General features: G+C 49.5%; 1 protein-coding gene across 3 annotated transcripts in view; it reads left to right on the top strand.

Annotated features, from left to right (window-relative positions):
• The window catches only part of COL27A1 (collagen type XXVII alpha 1 chain), a 2221286-nt gene extending 2210990 nt beyond the window's left edge, over positions 1-10296 (top strand). For all 3 annotated transcript variants that reach the window (XM_085614179.1, XM_085614180.1, XM_085614178.1), the window contains exon 61: positions 9300-10296. In XM_085614179.1, the coding sequence (XP_085470305.1) occupies positions 9300-9446 (147 nt within the window). In that variant the 3' untranslated portion in view covers positions 9447-10296. The remainder of the gene's footprint in view (positions 1-9299) is intronic.
• The last annotated feature ends 7283 nt before the right edge of the window (positions 10297-17579 follow it).

The raw sequence follows: 17579 nt of genomic DNA, 5'->3' as shown, positions 1-17579 counted from the left end.
GTATGTCAATAGTACAGAAACAAAACAACAATTATATTGCAACAAATATCACTATAAAATACATTGTCATTACCCCCACTCACTAACATCCATCAATCATACTACCAGCCATAACCATCTCATACACGCAACACATTCATGCACAGAAAATCATAAATTATCAAAGGGACTCCTATTATTTTGACTGACAGACACTCAATCGTAAATTAAGTGGTAGGATTTAATCAAAAGAATATCCACTGGTGTGTTGTCATATGCAGGCTTCCCTTATAGTCGATCTCGGTCAACGCATGTTTCGGTGGGTTGGAATTTTAACCACCTTCATCAGGACAATGTCATTTTCACAAGTGAATCTCAAAGGAGAATGGGGGTTCTCAAGATGCAAGCTAATACAATGGGAATATTTCTTCCTTTTGCATATGTAGTCCCCATCATGTCTCCTCCCCCAGGATGGGCTGGGTCCACGAAAGGGGAAGCTTCAAAGGCCTGCCACCTTTGGACGCTGTCCCTGCCTTTTGCTGCCCCCAGCATCTGGCTTCCACCCGTTCTGCCCCCCACTTTGGACGGGAGAATTGGCAGTAAATCCAAGCTAGGAAGAGAGGTGTTCCCACCTTTGCCAACCCCACCCCTCAGGTGGGGGAGGCGAGGTGAAGCACACATCTCAGTCCCCTCCAATTAGAAGAGGCCCATTCCCCCTCCCATGGTAGGGTGGCATAATAGGGGGTGTACCCACCTCAAGGAAGGGAGCCATTGGTCCCAACAGGCTCACCCCTTTAATGCAGTAGCAGCCGGCACAGATCGGGAGTGGCGTACGAGCGGGGGAGGGAGTGGAGGGGATGTACAAAATAAACCTTACTCCCCTAACGTGTAACAGTCTCTGCTCTCCGGAGCCGGAACAGGAAGCAGCCAGGCTCCCTCCCCTAAGCCAATCACAACGCTGCAATGCAGTGTTGTGATTCTCTGAGCACTGTGGTTCTGTGCTCAGCCAGGGAATGGGGGCCTGGGCATGTTCTCCATGAAGGCTGTAATGCAGCCTGCATTGAGAACATGTGCATGTGAAGTGCACATGACTCTTTAGCCAGCCCGATAGGGCCGGCCAAAGAGACATGCCCACTTGGAGTGGGCAAACCACTCCTCCCCTGCTCTCCAAGCAGAGCAGCCCTGCCCACCCCACAGAGCTAAGCAGCAGGAATGAACACAATGAGAATCACCTCGAGTTATTATCATTGGATTTGTTCTTTCTTTCACTGCTTTGCATCAGTGGGGCAACGCTCCTCCGCCTTAGTGGAGGAGTCGCCACTGTTTTAAAGGCTCTAAATGTAGCATTTAGGGGCTACCCTGAAGATTGCCTCCTCAGATTCAAGGAAGAAAGTAGGACTGACCCAGGAAGGAGAAGGGGACACCAACTGCCTTGGCCCCAGCCCTACCGGCCTGTCCCATCTACGACGTGCCTACAGCAAGAACCCTGGCGAGTCCAGCAGCCAGAAACCCCAAGAGCCCGGAGGACCTGCCCTGCGACCTTCCCACTGGCTCTGTCTCCTGTGAGCACCGGATTTGCTCAACCCAAGACTCACATCCAGAATCCGGATTCTGGTGACTCCACGATTCTGCAGGACTCTGCACCTGACGCCCACGGCCTGATTTTGAGTGGCCCAACACCCCAAGGAGGTCTCCCCAGCGATCCTGACTTGGGATCTGGTGATCCCTGACCTCCTTCAAGACTCCCAACGTCACTTGCAGCCTCAATCTGAAAGGTCCCCCCTATCGTGATTGAGGCTGTTAAGAAAACCCAATGCCAGAAGACACCCTTGCACCTGACAGCCTAACCGACTATGTCCAGGCATCCCCCAAGGCCCCAACTTACCACTCCAGCCAGTGGTCGCCTTCAGGAAGTCTCCCTGCCCGAGCCTGCAGCATCTTTCTAAAACCAAAGGTCTCTATTGGAAAACACAGGGTCCCCGAAGTCCGTTTTGCACAATACACCCGGCCGCCCGAGTGCTGCTGGTGGTGCAACTCCTGTGCTAGTCGTTGGCCCCTGAAGTGCTGACCTTAACCCCAGGAGCTTGACTCCCACAAGCGGGTAGCCTGCTCATCAGCAGACCCTAACCAAAGGCCCCCTTAGCATCATTGGTTAACATTGGGCCCCTGCTCTGCACCCTCTCCCCCAGTGCCGCTAGTGGTGCATCTTGAGTGCCCATCTAGACCTTGGGGAACCTTGGTCCTAATCCCTAAAGCTCACCCTTGTGAGTCGAGTACATACCTCAAAAACCGATAATAATTTTTCTCCCAAAAGAACCCATGTTTTAAGATATTCGGCCTAAAATTGTTCAGTGAACACAATTGCAAAGTATAAAAAGTTGTACTTACCTTGTATGCAGATATCCTAAGGTGTGGTATCTAGGCATACCACCCCCAGTACTCTAAGGGCCATACTCACAAGGAGACAGCTCGGATTTATCTCTACCTTAACGCAACAAAAGTGGAGATAGATTCAACACCCCATTCACAAGCAGGTGCAAAGTGCAGACAACGCCTGTATTCCCGCTATAACTGCCCCAAAATCTAACACCACGGCGGACACCACCAACGAATTCTACTGAGATGCAGAGTAGGCGTTCCCGTGTAAAAAAACACACAAAAAAACAACAACACCACTTTCACAACGAACTGACAGAACTGCAAAGTGAACTAAAGACAGGCGATAAGCCGCGGTGGCCGCAGGTATTTAACACCTGCCTCAACAGGTGTAAAGACGGATGACTCCCTGCAGTAGGCAACGGAGCCCCGCACACAGCCACACCCGAAGAACAAACGACGGCATGGAGCTACTCATCATGCAGCTCAGAGCCCCAACAGGGCCACAACATCCACCGCCACCAGCCTCAGGAACCGGACCCGCCCCCCCACCCCATGGACCACCACAGAGGCAGTTTAGAGTAAGACAGCGGACCTACCGAAAATGCACTACTCTCACAGACCTAATGCCCGCTGAAGTAATTGCCCACTACAGGCTCAAAAGGACAACCATTCTCTGCATCATGACCTATATCACCCACAGGCTGACGGTCCCAACACAGCTGAGAACCAACATCCCACCGCAGACAAAGCTGCTGGCTGTGCTGCACCTGTTGGCCTCTGGGACATTCCAACCAACAGCTGCCAGAGTCGGAGGAGTCTCACAGCCAGCCCTATCAAAGTTCATCACACCTGTCCTGGATGCCATCCTCAGCTTCATACCTCAGTACCTTCACTTCCCCAACAGTGCGCAGGAACAGCTGGAGACAAAGCAAGGCTTCTACGCCATAGCCGGATTCCCGGCCGTGTTGGGGGCAATTGACTGCACACATACATGTTCCACTTGTGCCCCCTGCACACCACTACCGCAACAGAAAACACACGCATTCCATCAATGTGCAGGCAATAGTGGACCACCGGGGACTCTTCACCAATGTCGTCGCCAACTACCCAGACAGTGTACACGATTCCTTCATCTTCCGACAGTCCATCATCAACCAGAGCTTCCAGGATGGCACATATGGAACGGGACTGCTCGTTGGTAAGTACCAAATCAACACACCACACATACCACAGCCACCAACTCACAAAGCACATCTGTGGGGATGCACACGTGACCAAGCCACATTCGACAAGTCAGACTACACGACCATCTACCAGACATGACTACACCACTCCATGGTCATCCTGGGCTACCCCTGCACCAAATACAGACATTTCAAGGCACCACAGCCACACAACAGCTGGACGTGTGGAGATGCTGAATGCAGCCATGACACATGTGAGGCACTGCTCTGCCCCCATGACCCTGCCCCATTCTCCCACAGGTCAGCATTCCGTGGCGGTGGGCCCATGTCGGCCACTGTGCATCCAGGGCCACTGGCCCTGTGCGACTTGAGTCATCCCCCCTTGTGGTTCTGACATTGCTTGTCTGAGTGCCTGATGACTGTTGGTGTTGTTGCCTGCACCAGCTACTCCCTGAGGGCTGGCTTACACTCACCCCACACACAGCCAGCACAGGCGTCACTGTATTGGTGGGCCTGCCATCACATCCTGCCGAAACAAGTATTGACTCTTTTCTCCCTGCACTGTCACAGGTGGTCAAAGATATGCACTCTGCCCTTGGATGATGACACCCCTCCGGGACCCGAACACACCCGCCCAGAGGCAGTACAATGCGGCCCACATACTCACCAGGGGCAACGTTGAATGCACATTTGGCGTGTTGAAGTCACGTTTCAGGTGCCTGGACGGCACAGGTGGAAAGCTCCTGTACAGCCCAGACATCGTGTGCAAGATGATTGTTGCGTGTTGTGTGTTGCACAACATCTGTGTTCACACCAGGGCCCCATGGATCCCAGTTCCAGAGGTACTGGACGATGATGGTGATGGGGCTGGTGGCCCACATCCCACTGCAGCTGCGGCAGGAATGGCCCGTAGGAACTACATCATTGACAGCTACTTCTCATGAGCACGTCACATTGTGTCCGTCCGTGGCAATCATGGGACAGTAGTAGATGTCCAATTGCACTGCATGTGTGAATAAAACATATTTGCAGGTTACAGGTTGGAATTGTGCATTGTCATGTTACATATCCCTGGGGTTACAGATGTGAATTGCCTAGTTGTGCACATTTGCCGATCCAGTTGTGTCCTGTGTTCAATTGTGGAGGGGTTGCTGTTTGTACCAGGATGTTGCCAATGTCGAGATGCACTTCTGCTTATGCGCGTATGCTGCACGGTGAGTGTGTCGCTCCTGCGGCTCTGATTTATTTGCCACTGGTCTCTTCCATCTGGTGTGCCTGTCGGTTCTGTCCTTCCATGGTGCTTGGATGTTGTGGTGCGCATGTTGTCCTTTGCAGTTGGCCAGGGTTCATCCGTGGTACTCCGCTGTTGCTGTATGTTCTTCAGTGGCATTTTCCGTGTGCTGTTCTTGTGCTTGTTCACGCATTGCGCGTGGGTATTGCTGCCCTCGCGCTGCTTATCCCTGCTTTCCTCATCGTGGAAAGGCTCATCACAGGTTTTCTGGTGTTGTGGTTTGTGTTTTAATCTCCGTCGGGGTGGTTGTATTGTGGACATTGTCCGTGTTTTCGGCAGACTGTCGCATGGTACCGCCGTGTTGTAAATTCCACGTTGAGACGGGGTTGTTTTCACGTGATCGGCTGCGATATTGAAAGTTGCATTACGCTACTCTTGTGGTAGTTATCACACGTTCTTGTGAATATACCCCAAAGTAGCTCAAAAGTAATCTGAAAGTACTTATTTTATGATACAAACTGCATTTAAAAGTGACGCAAACCTGTAACAATTGTAATTTCAACCATAGCTGCATTACCTTGCACAGTCGAGCATTTTGAAAGTATATATCACTCGCCTGCGCCAAGCCCTGCTTGCTTCTAAAATAAAGCCTAAGGGCCTCATTTATGAAAAGTGACGCATCGCTGCGTGTAAACAGCGATGCGTCACTTTTCATTGCGCCCTCCTTGCGACATGCTGGATGTGTCATATTTACAGTATGACGCATCATGTCGCAAGGAGTTATAGATACGTCGGTATTTCTGAAGTATCTGTAGGCGCAAAAATGACGCATTGCTGGAGTGTGTCACAAAAGTGATGCAACTCCAGAAATGGGTCATTTCACATGGGCAAGTCCCACTTCAATTGTGCCTGCGTCAGTCTCATGCCTGCTGTGAGGTAGACATCAGATCTTGACACATTTGCGTCCTAGAAGTGGGGCGGTGAAACCTCATAGATTTCACTGCGTCACTTCTACAAGGCTTACTTGCGTCAGAACGACCACCCTGCATACATTATACCTGGCGCAGGTATAATGTGGCGCAGGGGTTTACAAAGTGACGCATCTACCTAGATGCGTCCTTTGTAAATATGATGCAACATAACTCATTTTTTACACGGCTAGTGCGTCACAAGAAGTGACGCACCAGCGGCGGAAAAGTGACGCAAGGGCTCATAAATAAGACCCTCGGTATATTGTTTTCCATACTTACCTAATTGGTAAGGCTCTTTTAGAGTCGAAATAAAGTATTCTTGACTTGACTTGACCTGATTGGTCTGGATTCAGTCTCCGAGTGTGTGCATCAGTCCTTGAGTGAGTGAATACAATAAATGCTTAGCACACCCTCCTGATAAGCCTAGCTGCTCACCCACACCACCACAAAGAGAGCTGTTAGTACTTACCTAATTTAGCATTTGTGACACCTCTGGGGACTCCCTAGATTCTTTGCACACTACACCTTACTTTGGAACAGTATATACAGAGCCAGCCTCCTACAATGGTGGATCAGAGGTGGGATGTAAAGCCTCTGGGGACTCACTGGACTCTGTGCGCACTACACCTTACTTTGGAACAGTATATACAGAGCCAGCCTCCTACAATGGTGGATCAGAGGTGGGATGTAAAGCCTCTGGGGACTCACTGGACTCTGTGCGCACTATACCTTACTTTGGTACAGTATATACAGAGCCAGCTTCCTACATTGGTGGATCAGCGGTGGGATGTAAAGCCTATTGGTACCCCCTGGACTCGGGGCACACTATACCTTACTTTGGTACAGTATATACAGAGCCAGCCTCCTACATTGGTGGATCAGAGGTGGGATATAAAGCCTCTGGGGACTCACTGGACTCTGTGCACACTATACCTTACTTTGGTACAGTATATACAGAGCCAGCCTCCTACATTGGTGGATCAGCGGTGGGATGTAAAGCCTCTGGGTATCCACGGGACTCTGTGCACACTATACCTTACTTTGGTACAGTATATACAGAGCCAGCTTCCTACATTGGTGGATCAGCAGTGGAATGTAAAGCCTCTGGGTATCCACGGGACTCTGTGCACACTATACCTTACTTTGGTACAGTATATACAGAGCCAGCTTCCTACATTGGTGGATCAGCGGTGGGATGTAAAGCCTCTGGGTATCCACGGGACTCTGTGCACACTATACCTTACTTTGGTACAGTATATACAGAGCCAGCTTCCTACATTGGTGGATCAGCAGTGGGATGTAAAGCCTCTGGGTATCCACGGGACTCTGTGCACACTATACCTTACTTTGGTACAGTATATACAGAGCCAGATTCCTACATTGGTGGATCAGCAGTGGGATGTAAAGCCTATTGGGACCCCATGGACTCGGGGCACACTATACCTTACTTTGGTACAGTATATACAGAGCCAGCCTCCTACATTGGTGGCAGTGGTGGGATGTAAAGCCTCTGGGTATCCACGGGACTCTGTGCACACTATAGCTTACTTTGGTACAGTATATACAGAGCCAGCCTCCTACATTGGTGGATCAGCAGTGGGATGTAAAGCCTATTGGGACCCCCTGGACTCGGGGCACACTATACCTTACTTTGGTACAGTATATACAGAGCCAGCCTCCTACATTGGTGGATCAGCGGTGGGATGTAAAGCCTCTGGGTATCCACGGGACTCTGTGCGCACCATACCTTACTTTGGTACAGTATATTCAGGGCCAGCCTCCTACATTGGTGGATCAGCAGTGGGATGTAAAGCCTCTGGGTATCCACGGGACTCTGTGCGTATTATACCTTACTTTGGTACAGTATATACAGAGCCAGCCTCCTACATTGGTGGATCAGCAGTGGGATGTAAAGCCGCTGGATATCCACGAGACTCTGTGCACACTATACCTTACTTTGGTAATGTATATACAGAGCCAGCCTCCTACATTGGTGGATCAGCGGTGGGATGTAAATCCTCTGGGTATCCACGGGACTCTGTGCGCACTATACCTTACTTTGGTACAGTATATACAGAGCCAGCTTCCTACATTGGTGGATCAGCAGTGGGATGTAAAGCCTATTGGGACCCCCTGGACTCGGGGCACACTATACCTTATTTGGTACAGTATATACAGAGCCAGCCTCCTACATTGGTGGATCAGCGGTGGGATGTAAAGCCTCTGGGTATCCAGGGGACTCTGTGCGCACCATACCTTACTTTGGTACAGTATATTCAGGGCCAGCCTCCTACATTGGTGGATCAGCAGTGGGATGTAAAGCCTCTGGGTATCCACGGGACTCTGTGCGCACTATACCTTACTTTGGTACAGTATATACAGAGCCAGCCTCCTACATTGGTGGATCAGCAGTGGGATGTAAAGCCGCTGGATATCCACGAGACTCTGTGCACACTATACCTTACTTTGGTAACGTATATACAGAGCCAGCCTCCTACATTGGTGGATCAGCAGTGGGATGTAAAGCCTCTGGGTATCCACGAGACTCTGTGCACACTATACCTTACTTTGGTAACGTATATACAGAGCCAGCCTCCTACATTGGTGGATCAGCGGTGGGATGTAAACCCTCTGGTTATCCACGGGACTCTGTGCGCACTATACCTTACTTTGGTACAGTATATACAGAGCCAGCCTCCTACATTGGTGGATCAGCGGTGGGATGTAAAGCCTCTGGGTATCCACGGGACTCTGTGCGCACTATACCTTACTTTGGTACAGTATATACAGAGCCAGCCTCCTACATTGGTGGATCAGCGGTGGGATGTAAAGCCTCTGGGTATCCACGGGACTCTGTGCGCACCATACCTTACTTTGGTACAGTATATTCAGGGCCAGCCTCCTACATTGGTGGATCAGCAGTGGGATGTAAAGCCTCTGGGTATCCACGGGACTCTGTGCACACTATACCTTACTTTGGTACAGTATATACAGAGCCAGCCTCCTACATTGGTGGATCAGCGGTGGGATGTAAACCCTCTGGGTATCCACGGGACTCTGTGCGCACTATACCTTACTTTGGTACAGTATATACAGAGCCAGCCTCCTACATTGGTGGATCAGCGGTGGGATGTAAAGCCTCTGGGTATCCACGGGACTCTGTGCACACTATACCTTACTTTGGTACAGTATATACAGAGCCAGCCTCCTACATTGGTGGATCAGCGGTGGGATGTAAAACCTCTGGGTATCCACGGGACTCTGTGCGCACCATACCTTACTTTGGTACAGTATATACAGAGCCAGCTTCCTACAACTCCCAATAACAATTACTTGTAGCAGAGCAGCCCAGGGCTTGAAACATGCTGTCCTGATGAATTGAAATGAGCGGCCTTATGTGAAGTAAAGCCCACGCGTGTGTGTGTGAGTGAGTGAGTGCATTGCTGCTGCCTTGAGGAAGCTCTGCTTCAAAGACTGTGGGATTTGAGTGCAGTATCTACACTTCAGTCCTAGGAATATTTCTCCAGAGTTGATGGGTGTTTTCTCTCTTCCCAGCTGCAGGATGGCCAGTGGCACCACACTCGGTTCACGTTTCGAACTCAGGACCCCAACCAGCTGCCCATTGTCGGTGTCTTCAACCTGCCGCCACCCACAGCCGGGATGAACTTCCATCTTGAGGTTGGACCCGTCTGCTTTCTTTGAACTCCATGCTTTCACCCCGTTTTGGCCTGCTTTGTACCGCAAAGTGCCCACACCTTTCTGCATTGTGTGGGTAAGTGGAAACCCTTCCCTGCTGGGCACTGGGTCCGGGTGACCCTACAAGGCTTCCATACACTGCCCTCAAAGCACTCTTGGTCCACTGCGCATTAGCCTTGGTTTTAGCATGGAGTGACAGATGGCGAAAGGTTTTTGTGTCCGCACACTCCACCCAAAAAGTGAAAACACAGGAATATATATGGCTGAAGCTTTCCAAAACCAAAAAAACTATGAAGTAACGGAGCGGACGCCTCCTAGACCCAGCATGTGACACTGGTCTTGAATCGCCGAAAGTCGTCGCACCTCTGGGCCTGCTCCTGCCATGGCTCAGGGCTGAGAAGACAAGTCAAGCGCCTCAACGGGCACAGGAAGTGTTTGACGTGCAATACTAGGAAAAAAGGAGAAATAATTATAAATATAATATATATCTATATTATTTAACAAAAAAATAGGAACCGCCTCCTCCTTCCATGTTGGAGCCTCTTCCATGCTGTTTCGGGCCGGTGCCATCTTGCCCGGCAGGAGAGCAGCAATTGGTGCTAAGGGGAGGCGCGGCCCGGAAGGAGAGCAGTGATTGGTGCTAAGGGGAGGCGTGGCCTGTTCTACCTCCCACTGTGAAAGCGACGGTGCTGGCAGCCTTCTCCCCATGGTGCAGGCTTTCACAATCATTGATGGACACATGTCTCTGGCCCGGACCACCTTCGCATGGTCTTTCTTTGTGTTTCAGTTTATGATGTTGGCGCTTATGAAGAAGAAAAGGGAACAAATAAAATAAATGATAGTTTTTTTATTTAAACTGTTTTGAAATGTTTTAGTTGATCATTTTTTTAGTTTTTACATTTCTGTTTTAACACAACTAATTTCTAAGAAATTGTGAGTACCAAAGCAGTGTGGGTGTATCTTGGTTGAAGAAGCATGACTGTATTTCAGACCCCGAGTTGTACAAATCCGCCCACAGAAGCTGTAAGTATTCCTGACGTGCACTGTCTTGGAAACGGCTGTGTGACTGTTTATTTTTTTTTAAATATCTGGTTTTGTTGTAAAGTGTTTTTCCAAGAGTGGACCCCGGAGCAGAGTTCATGCACCAGCTCCTGAAGCTTATGGAAACTCCTCAATCATCCAGAACTGGCCAGTGGTGGGACCTGCTGTAATTGTCAGGGCGATCTGTCCCTCACCTCAAGGAAGCAGGCAGAGTGGGTTAATGTTCAGTGCTCAGAAGCCACATCTTTTGATGCTGGAATGAATGGCAGGGGTACTAGTGGTTCGGCCTCACTCTCCACGTGTCTGTCCTGTCTCATCACATGCATTGCTTACCCTCCACTGTCTCTAGGGTTATTCTGGGAAGACTTGCCACATATAGTGAGTCCAAAATTGACCCTCCACATACTGCATGTGTCCAAGGCCCAGCCCTCCACATAGTATGTGTGCCCAAGACCCAGCCCTCCACATAGTGTGTGTGTCTGAGATCTGACCCTCCACATAATGTGTGTGTACAATACTCTGCCCTCCACATAGTGTGTGTGCCCAAGACCCAACCCTCCACATTGTATGTGTGTGTGCGTCCAAGACCTGGCCCTCCCCAAAGTGTGTGTGTTTGTGTGTCCAAGACCAGGCCCTCCACATACAGTGTGCTCAAGTCTTGGCCTGCCGCATAGTGTGTGTGTCCAAGACCCAACCCTATATGAACTGTGTCTATCCAAGACCTGACCCTCCATCTAATTTATGTCCAAGACCTGATTCTCCACATACATTGTGTCCACAACCCGGCCCTCAACATAGTGTGTGTGTCCAAGACCCAATCCTCCACATAGTGTGTGTGTCCAAGACCCAATCCTCCACATAGTGTGTGTGTCCAAGACCCAATCCTCCACATAGTGTGTGTGTCCAAGGCCTAACCCTCCACATAGTGTGTGTGTCCAACGCCTAACCCTCCACATAGTGTGTGTGTGTGTACAAGACTCGGGCCTCCACATACTGTGTGTCCAAGACCCGGCCCTCCACATATTGTGTGTGTTCAAGACCCAGCCCTCCACATACAGTGTACCCAAGGCTTGACCCTTCTCATACTGTATGTGTTCAAGACTTGACCTGCCGCATAACGTGTGGGTCCAAGACGGAACCCTGAACATACTATGTATCTAAGACCCAGCCTTTACCTACAGTAGGTCCAAGACTTGACCCTCCACATACTGTGTGTGTGTGCCTTAGAGACCTGACCCTCCACACACTGTGTTCAAGATCCACCCTCCACATGCTGTGTGTCTAAGTTCGATCCTCCACTTACTGTGTCCAAGACCCGACTCTATAAACTGTCTGTCCTAAACCTGACTTTTCACATACTGTGTGTCTAAGACCCAGGACCCCACCTATTTTGTCCAAGAATGTGTATGTCCAAGCTCCAGCTCTCCACATACAATGTGCCTGAGACCCGACCCGACCCACATTGTATGTTGAAGCCTCGATCCTCCTCATACCCCGTGTGCAAGACCCGACCATCTACAAGTTATGCTTTTCCAAGACTTTGTTCCTCACATATTGTGCATCTAAGAACCGATGCTCCACGTACTCTGGGTGCCAAGACCAATCCTTCCACAAAATGTGCCTAAGACTTGATCCATCACAGAGTGTGTGCACAAGACCCAATCTTGGACATACTGGGGGCGATTCAGAAGTCTAACTTTACGACTTTTGATATTCATAGAAGTCATTTACGACATTTGGTATTCACAGATATAATTTACGAGTCGTATCTTTACGTCCGCAGTCGAGCCAGAATCTCCGCACCCAGGCCGTACACTCTGCACTCGGCCTGCACTCTCTGGCTTGGGCCATACTCTCCGGCTCATGCCGGATGAAGTGTAATCAATGGGCTGCAAAGCAATTTATACAAAAGGGACCATTAGGAACGTGCAATAAATGGTAGAGGAGGTCTTGAAAATCAGTTTGCTCCTTTGCATCATGGTACCTGCAGTGCACAATTTGCGCTCCACTCAGTGTTGACTGTAATGTCAAGACTACAGTCAATACTAAGGGGAGTGAGTGCCCTTAGTGTTGATTGTAGTGTTCACACTACAATCATCTCTGGGGGGAGCGCAAATTGTACCATAATGCAAAGGAGAAAACTTTTCTGGGTTATGATGTAGTGTCTGGCCATATTCTTTTCCCTGCCCAAACTGTTTTTCATGACGTCCTCCACCATTTATTGCACGTTCCTAATTTTCCTTTTTGTAAAAATTGCATTGCAGCCCATTGATTTCACTTCATCCGGCCCACACCAGAGAGTATGGCTTGAGCTGGAGAGTACGGCCCTAGTAGGAGAGTACTGCCCGAGTGCGGAGAGTACGTCCTGGGTGCGGAGATTCAGGGCCGACTGCGGACGTAAAGATACGACTCGTAAATGACTTCTGTGAATACCAAAAGTCGTAAAGTCAGACTTTTGTCTCAGATTACCTTTGCGAATCGGCTCCAGTGTGTTTTGTGGTGAAAGGGAGGAGCCGATTCACAAAGGTAATCTGGGACAAAAGTCTGACTTTACGACTTTTGGTATCAAGAGATCATTTACAAGTCGTATCTTTACGTCTGCAGTTGGGCTGGAATCTCCGCACCAGGGCCGTACTCTCGGCACCCTGGCCGTACTCTCTGGCTCTTTCTGGATGAAGTGTAATCAATGGGCTGGAATGCAATTTTTTCAAAAGGGAACATAAGGAAGTTGTGATAAATGATAGAGGAGGTCATGAAAATCAGTTTGGGCAGGGAAAAGGGTACGGCCAGACACTACGTTATATCCCAGAAAGGTTTGCTCCTTTGCATCATGGTACATGCAATGCACAATTGGCGTTCTCCTCAGTGTTGACTGTAGTGTCAACACTACAGTCAACACTAAGGGGAATGTAAATCACACCATGATGCAAAGGAGCAAACGTTTCTGGGATATCATGTAGTGCCAGGATTGTTTTTGTGCAGGAAGATGTCCCTTCCTGCAAAAAAAACAATCCTTCCTAAAATGCAGACACTCTTGCACTCTGCGTTGGCGCTAGGACCCCAAAAGGGCACCAGAGCAGAGGAAGGGACCGGAATGCTCCACATTGCCATTAATACAGCGCATTTCTGTCATTTCCCTATCATGCAGTGCTGCGCAGCATGGTGTCTCGCTGCACTGCGTGACTTCCCCATAAATAGGCCTGTGTGTCCAAGATCCGATGCCCTACATGCTATTCCTAAAACCAAATGGTGCACATACTTTGGGGCATATGTACAAGGATGTGGTGGAGTGAGGCGTTAGCCTTCCTGGCCTAACACCTCACTCCGCCACTTCAGAAACGCAAGGCTGCACCATATTTACAAGAATATGGCGCAGCCTTGCATTTCCCCCTGCGCTGGCGCTACACGTAGCAGCCTAGCACCAACGCAGGCACCCTGCACCATAGTGTCTGAGTGCAGGGGAAGATTCTTTAATTGTAGGAAGGTGCCCCTTCCTGCACATAATCGATCTTTAAAGGCTGAGCAGTGTGTGTTAAGAAGGAGTTATACTCAATGGAAAAAAGTACAAATAAAGGTTTTGAAATACCCAAGACTGACTGGACTTCCTTACCTGGCACACCTCCTTCTGCTTCTTCGGTTAAAGATCTGGAACACAGGGCACCGCACAACAGCAGGTGCGGGAGTGATCGTGCGCAGGACTCTGGAATAAACTAAACTAGCGTGAGGTGCAGATCTGAAGGTCAGCCCTTGGATTCTTTTCAGTTGAAATCTTTAAATTCCATTTTGTCACTTCTATGTGTGCTGCTTAATGCAGCATGCATGGAAGTTACAAAATATCGTTTTTTTAAAAAGATTGTTTATGTGCAGGAAGAGACACCTTCCTACACATAAACATCCAAGGCATTTAGCTTTTTTCATGTGTGCAAAAACAAGGAAAAATAAAGCATTTCTCCTCATTGCACCAGGGTAAGACCAGGCTTTTCCTGGTCTTAATTCTGGCGCTGCCTGCTATGTACGCTGCCCTTGTAAATAGGGGGCAGCACCAAAATCAATGGGTGTTGCAGTGGAACTGCACTCCCCTTTCACGCTAAGCATAGCGTGTAAGGGGGCCTTATTTACAAGACAGCGTTATGCCTCGTTAAGTGGCTTAATGCTACCTTGTAAATAAGGCAATGCCCCTATCGCCACAGGAATGCCCAAAAAAGTGGTGTTGCCATGGTGATAAGGGTGTGTACATACACCACTTTGTGTCTGACGCTTGACCCTCTATAATACTGCGGACGAGATTTACTAACCTTTCACCTAACACTGTGCAGCAAGGTGACGTTCTGCAGTGCGTGAAAGGAAGAGAGTAGAAATGCCCCATATCTATTAAGGTACAACACACTTCTGCTCTCGCATAGCGCTGTCGCACTTAAGGCAGCCTAGCGCCAATGCAGGAACCCTTGCAACACGGTGCATGGGTGTCTGCATTACAAGAAGTGTGCACAAAGGGATACCTTCCTGCACAAAAACAATTCCTCAAGGCATCTTCCTCTTTCTAGGTGTGCTGCAGTACTATGTGTCCAAGTCCTTATACTCCTCATACTGCATGTCCAAGATCCGATACTTCATGTACTACATCCTAGACGTGACCTGCTACATACTGTGTCCAAGACCTGACCCTCCACTTCCTCTGCATCCATAAACCAATGCTCCAAATACTGCATGTCCAAGACACAACACTCCATGCTCTATGGGCCACATTTATCGAACTTTCATGCAGCGCAGCAAGCCACCTTGACGTGCCACATACTCTGTCTATCCAAGACTTGACATGCCACATACTCTGTCTATCCAAGGTGTGAACTGCCACATACTCTGTCCAGCCAAAGCTTGACCTGCCACATACTCTATCCAAGGCTTGACGTGCCACATACTCTGTCTATTCAAGGTTTGAAGTGACACATACTCTGTCTATCCAAGGCTTGAAGTGCCACATACTCTCTATGCAAGGCTTGACGTGCCACATCCTCTGTCTATCCAAGGCTTGACGTGCCACATACTCTCTATCCAAGGCTTGACGTGCCACATACTCTGTCTAGCCAAGACTTGACCTGCCACATCCTTTGTCTGTCCAAGGCTTGATGTGCCACGCCCTCTGTCGATCCAAGGCTTGACCTGCCACATACTCTTGTCTATCCAAGGCTTGACGTGCCACATACTCTGTCTCGCCAATGCTTGACCTGCCACATACTCTGTCTTTCCAAGGCTTGACGTGCCACATCCTCTGTCTCTCCAAGTCTTGACCTGCCACATACTCTGTCTAACCAAGGCTTGACCCTGCCACATACTCTGTCTATCCAAGGCTGGACGTGCCACATCCTCTGTCTCTCCAAGTCTTGACCTGCCACATACTCTGTCTATTTAAGGCTTGACGTGCCACATACTCCATCCAAGACTTGACCTGCCACGCACTCTGTCTATCCAAGGTTTGATGTGCCACATCCTCTGTCTCTCCAAGGCTTGACCTGCCACATACTCTGTGTCTCCAAGGCTTGACACGCCACATCCTCTGTCTATCCAAGACATGACCTGCCACATACTCTTTATCCAAGGCTCGACGTGCCACATCCTCTGTCTCTCCAAGGCTTGACGTGCCACATACTCTCTATCCAAGACATGATGTGCCACATCCTCTGTCTATCCAAGGCTTGAACTGCCACATACTCTGTCTATCCAAGGATTGACCCAGCCGCATACTCTGTCTCTCCAAGGCTTGATATGCCATATACTCTGTCTATCCAAGGCTTGACCCAGCCACATACTCTGTCTAGCCAAGGCTTGACATGCCATATACTCTCTCTATCTAAGGCTTGACCCTGCCACATACTCTGTCTATCCAAGGCTGGATGTGCCACATCCTCTGTCTCTCCAAGGCTTGACCTTCCTCAAACTCTCTTTCTGCGCCTTGATGTGCCACATAATCTGTCTATCCAAGGCTTGACATGCCACATACTCTATCTAAGGCTTGACCCTGCCACATACTCTGTCTATCCAAGGCTTGGCGTGCCACATTCTCTGTCTAGCCAAGGCTTGACCTGCCACATCCTTTTCTAGCCAAGGCTTGACATGCCACATCCTCTGTTTATCCACGGCTAGACGTGCCACATACTCTGTCTATCCAAGGCTTGACATGCCACATCCTCTGTCTATCCAAGACTTGACCTGCCACATACTCTGTCTAGCCAAGGCTTGACAGGCCACATACTCTATCCATCCAAGGCTTGACGTGCCACATCCTATGTCTCTCCAAGACTTGACCTGCCACATCCTCTGTCTATCCAAGGCTTGACATGCCACATACTCTGTCTATCCAAGGCTTGACCTGCCACATCCTCTGTCTATCCAAGGCTTGAACTGCCACATACTCTATCTAAGGCTGGACGTGCCACATCCTCTGTCTTTCCAAAGCTTGACATGCCACATACTCTCTATCCAAGGCTTGACCTGCCACATTCTCTGTTTATCCAAGGCTTGACGTGCCACATACTCTGTCTATCCAAGGCTTGACGTGCCACATACTCTGTCTATCCAAGGGTTGACGTGCCACATACTCTGTCTATCCAAGGCTTGACGTGCCACATACTCTGTCTATCCAAGGCTTGACGTGCCACATACTCTGTCTATCCAAGGCTTGACATGCCACATACTCTGTTTATCCAAGGCTTGATGTGCCACATACTCTCTCTATCCAAGGGTTGATGTGCCACATACTCTGTCTATCTAAGGCTTGACCCTGCCACATACTCTGTCTATCCAAGGCTGAACGTGCCACATCCTCTGTCTCTCCAAGGCTTGACCTTCCTCAAACTCTCTTTCCGAGCCTTGATCTGCCTCATAAGTTGTCTATCCAAGGCTTGGCATGCCACATACTCTATCTAAGGCTTGACCCTACCACATGCTCTGTCTATCCAAGGCTTGGCGTGCCACATTCTCTGTCTAGCCAAGGCTTGACATGCCACATACTCTCTCTATCTAAGGCTTGACCCTGCCACATACTCTGTCTATCCCAGACTTCACATGCCACATACTCTATCTATCCAAGACTTGACCTGC

Source organism: Triturus cristatus, chromosome 1_2, assembly GCF_964204655.1.
Source record: "Triturus cristatus chromosome 1_2, aTriCri1.1, whole genome shotgun sequence".
NCBI lineage: Eukaryota > Metazoa > Chordata > Amphibia > Caudata > Salamandridae > Triturus > Triturus cristatus.
This window is presented reverse-complemented; position numbering and strand designations above follow the sequence as displayed.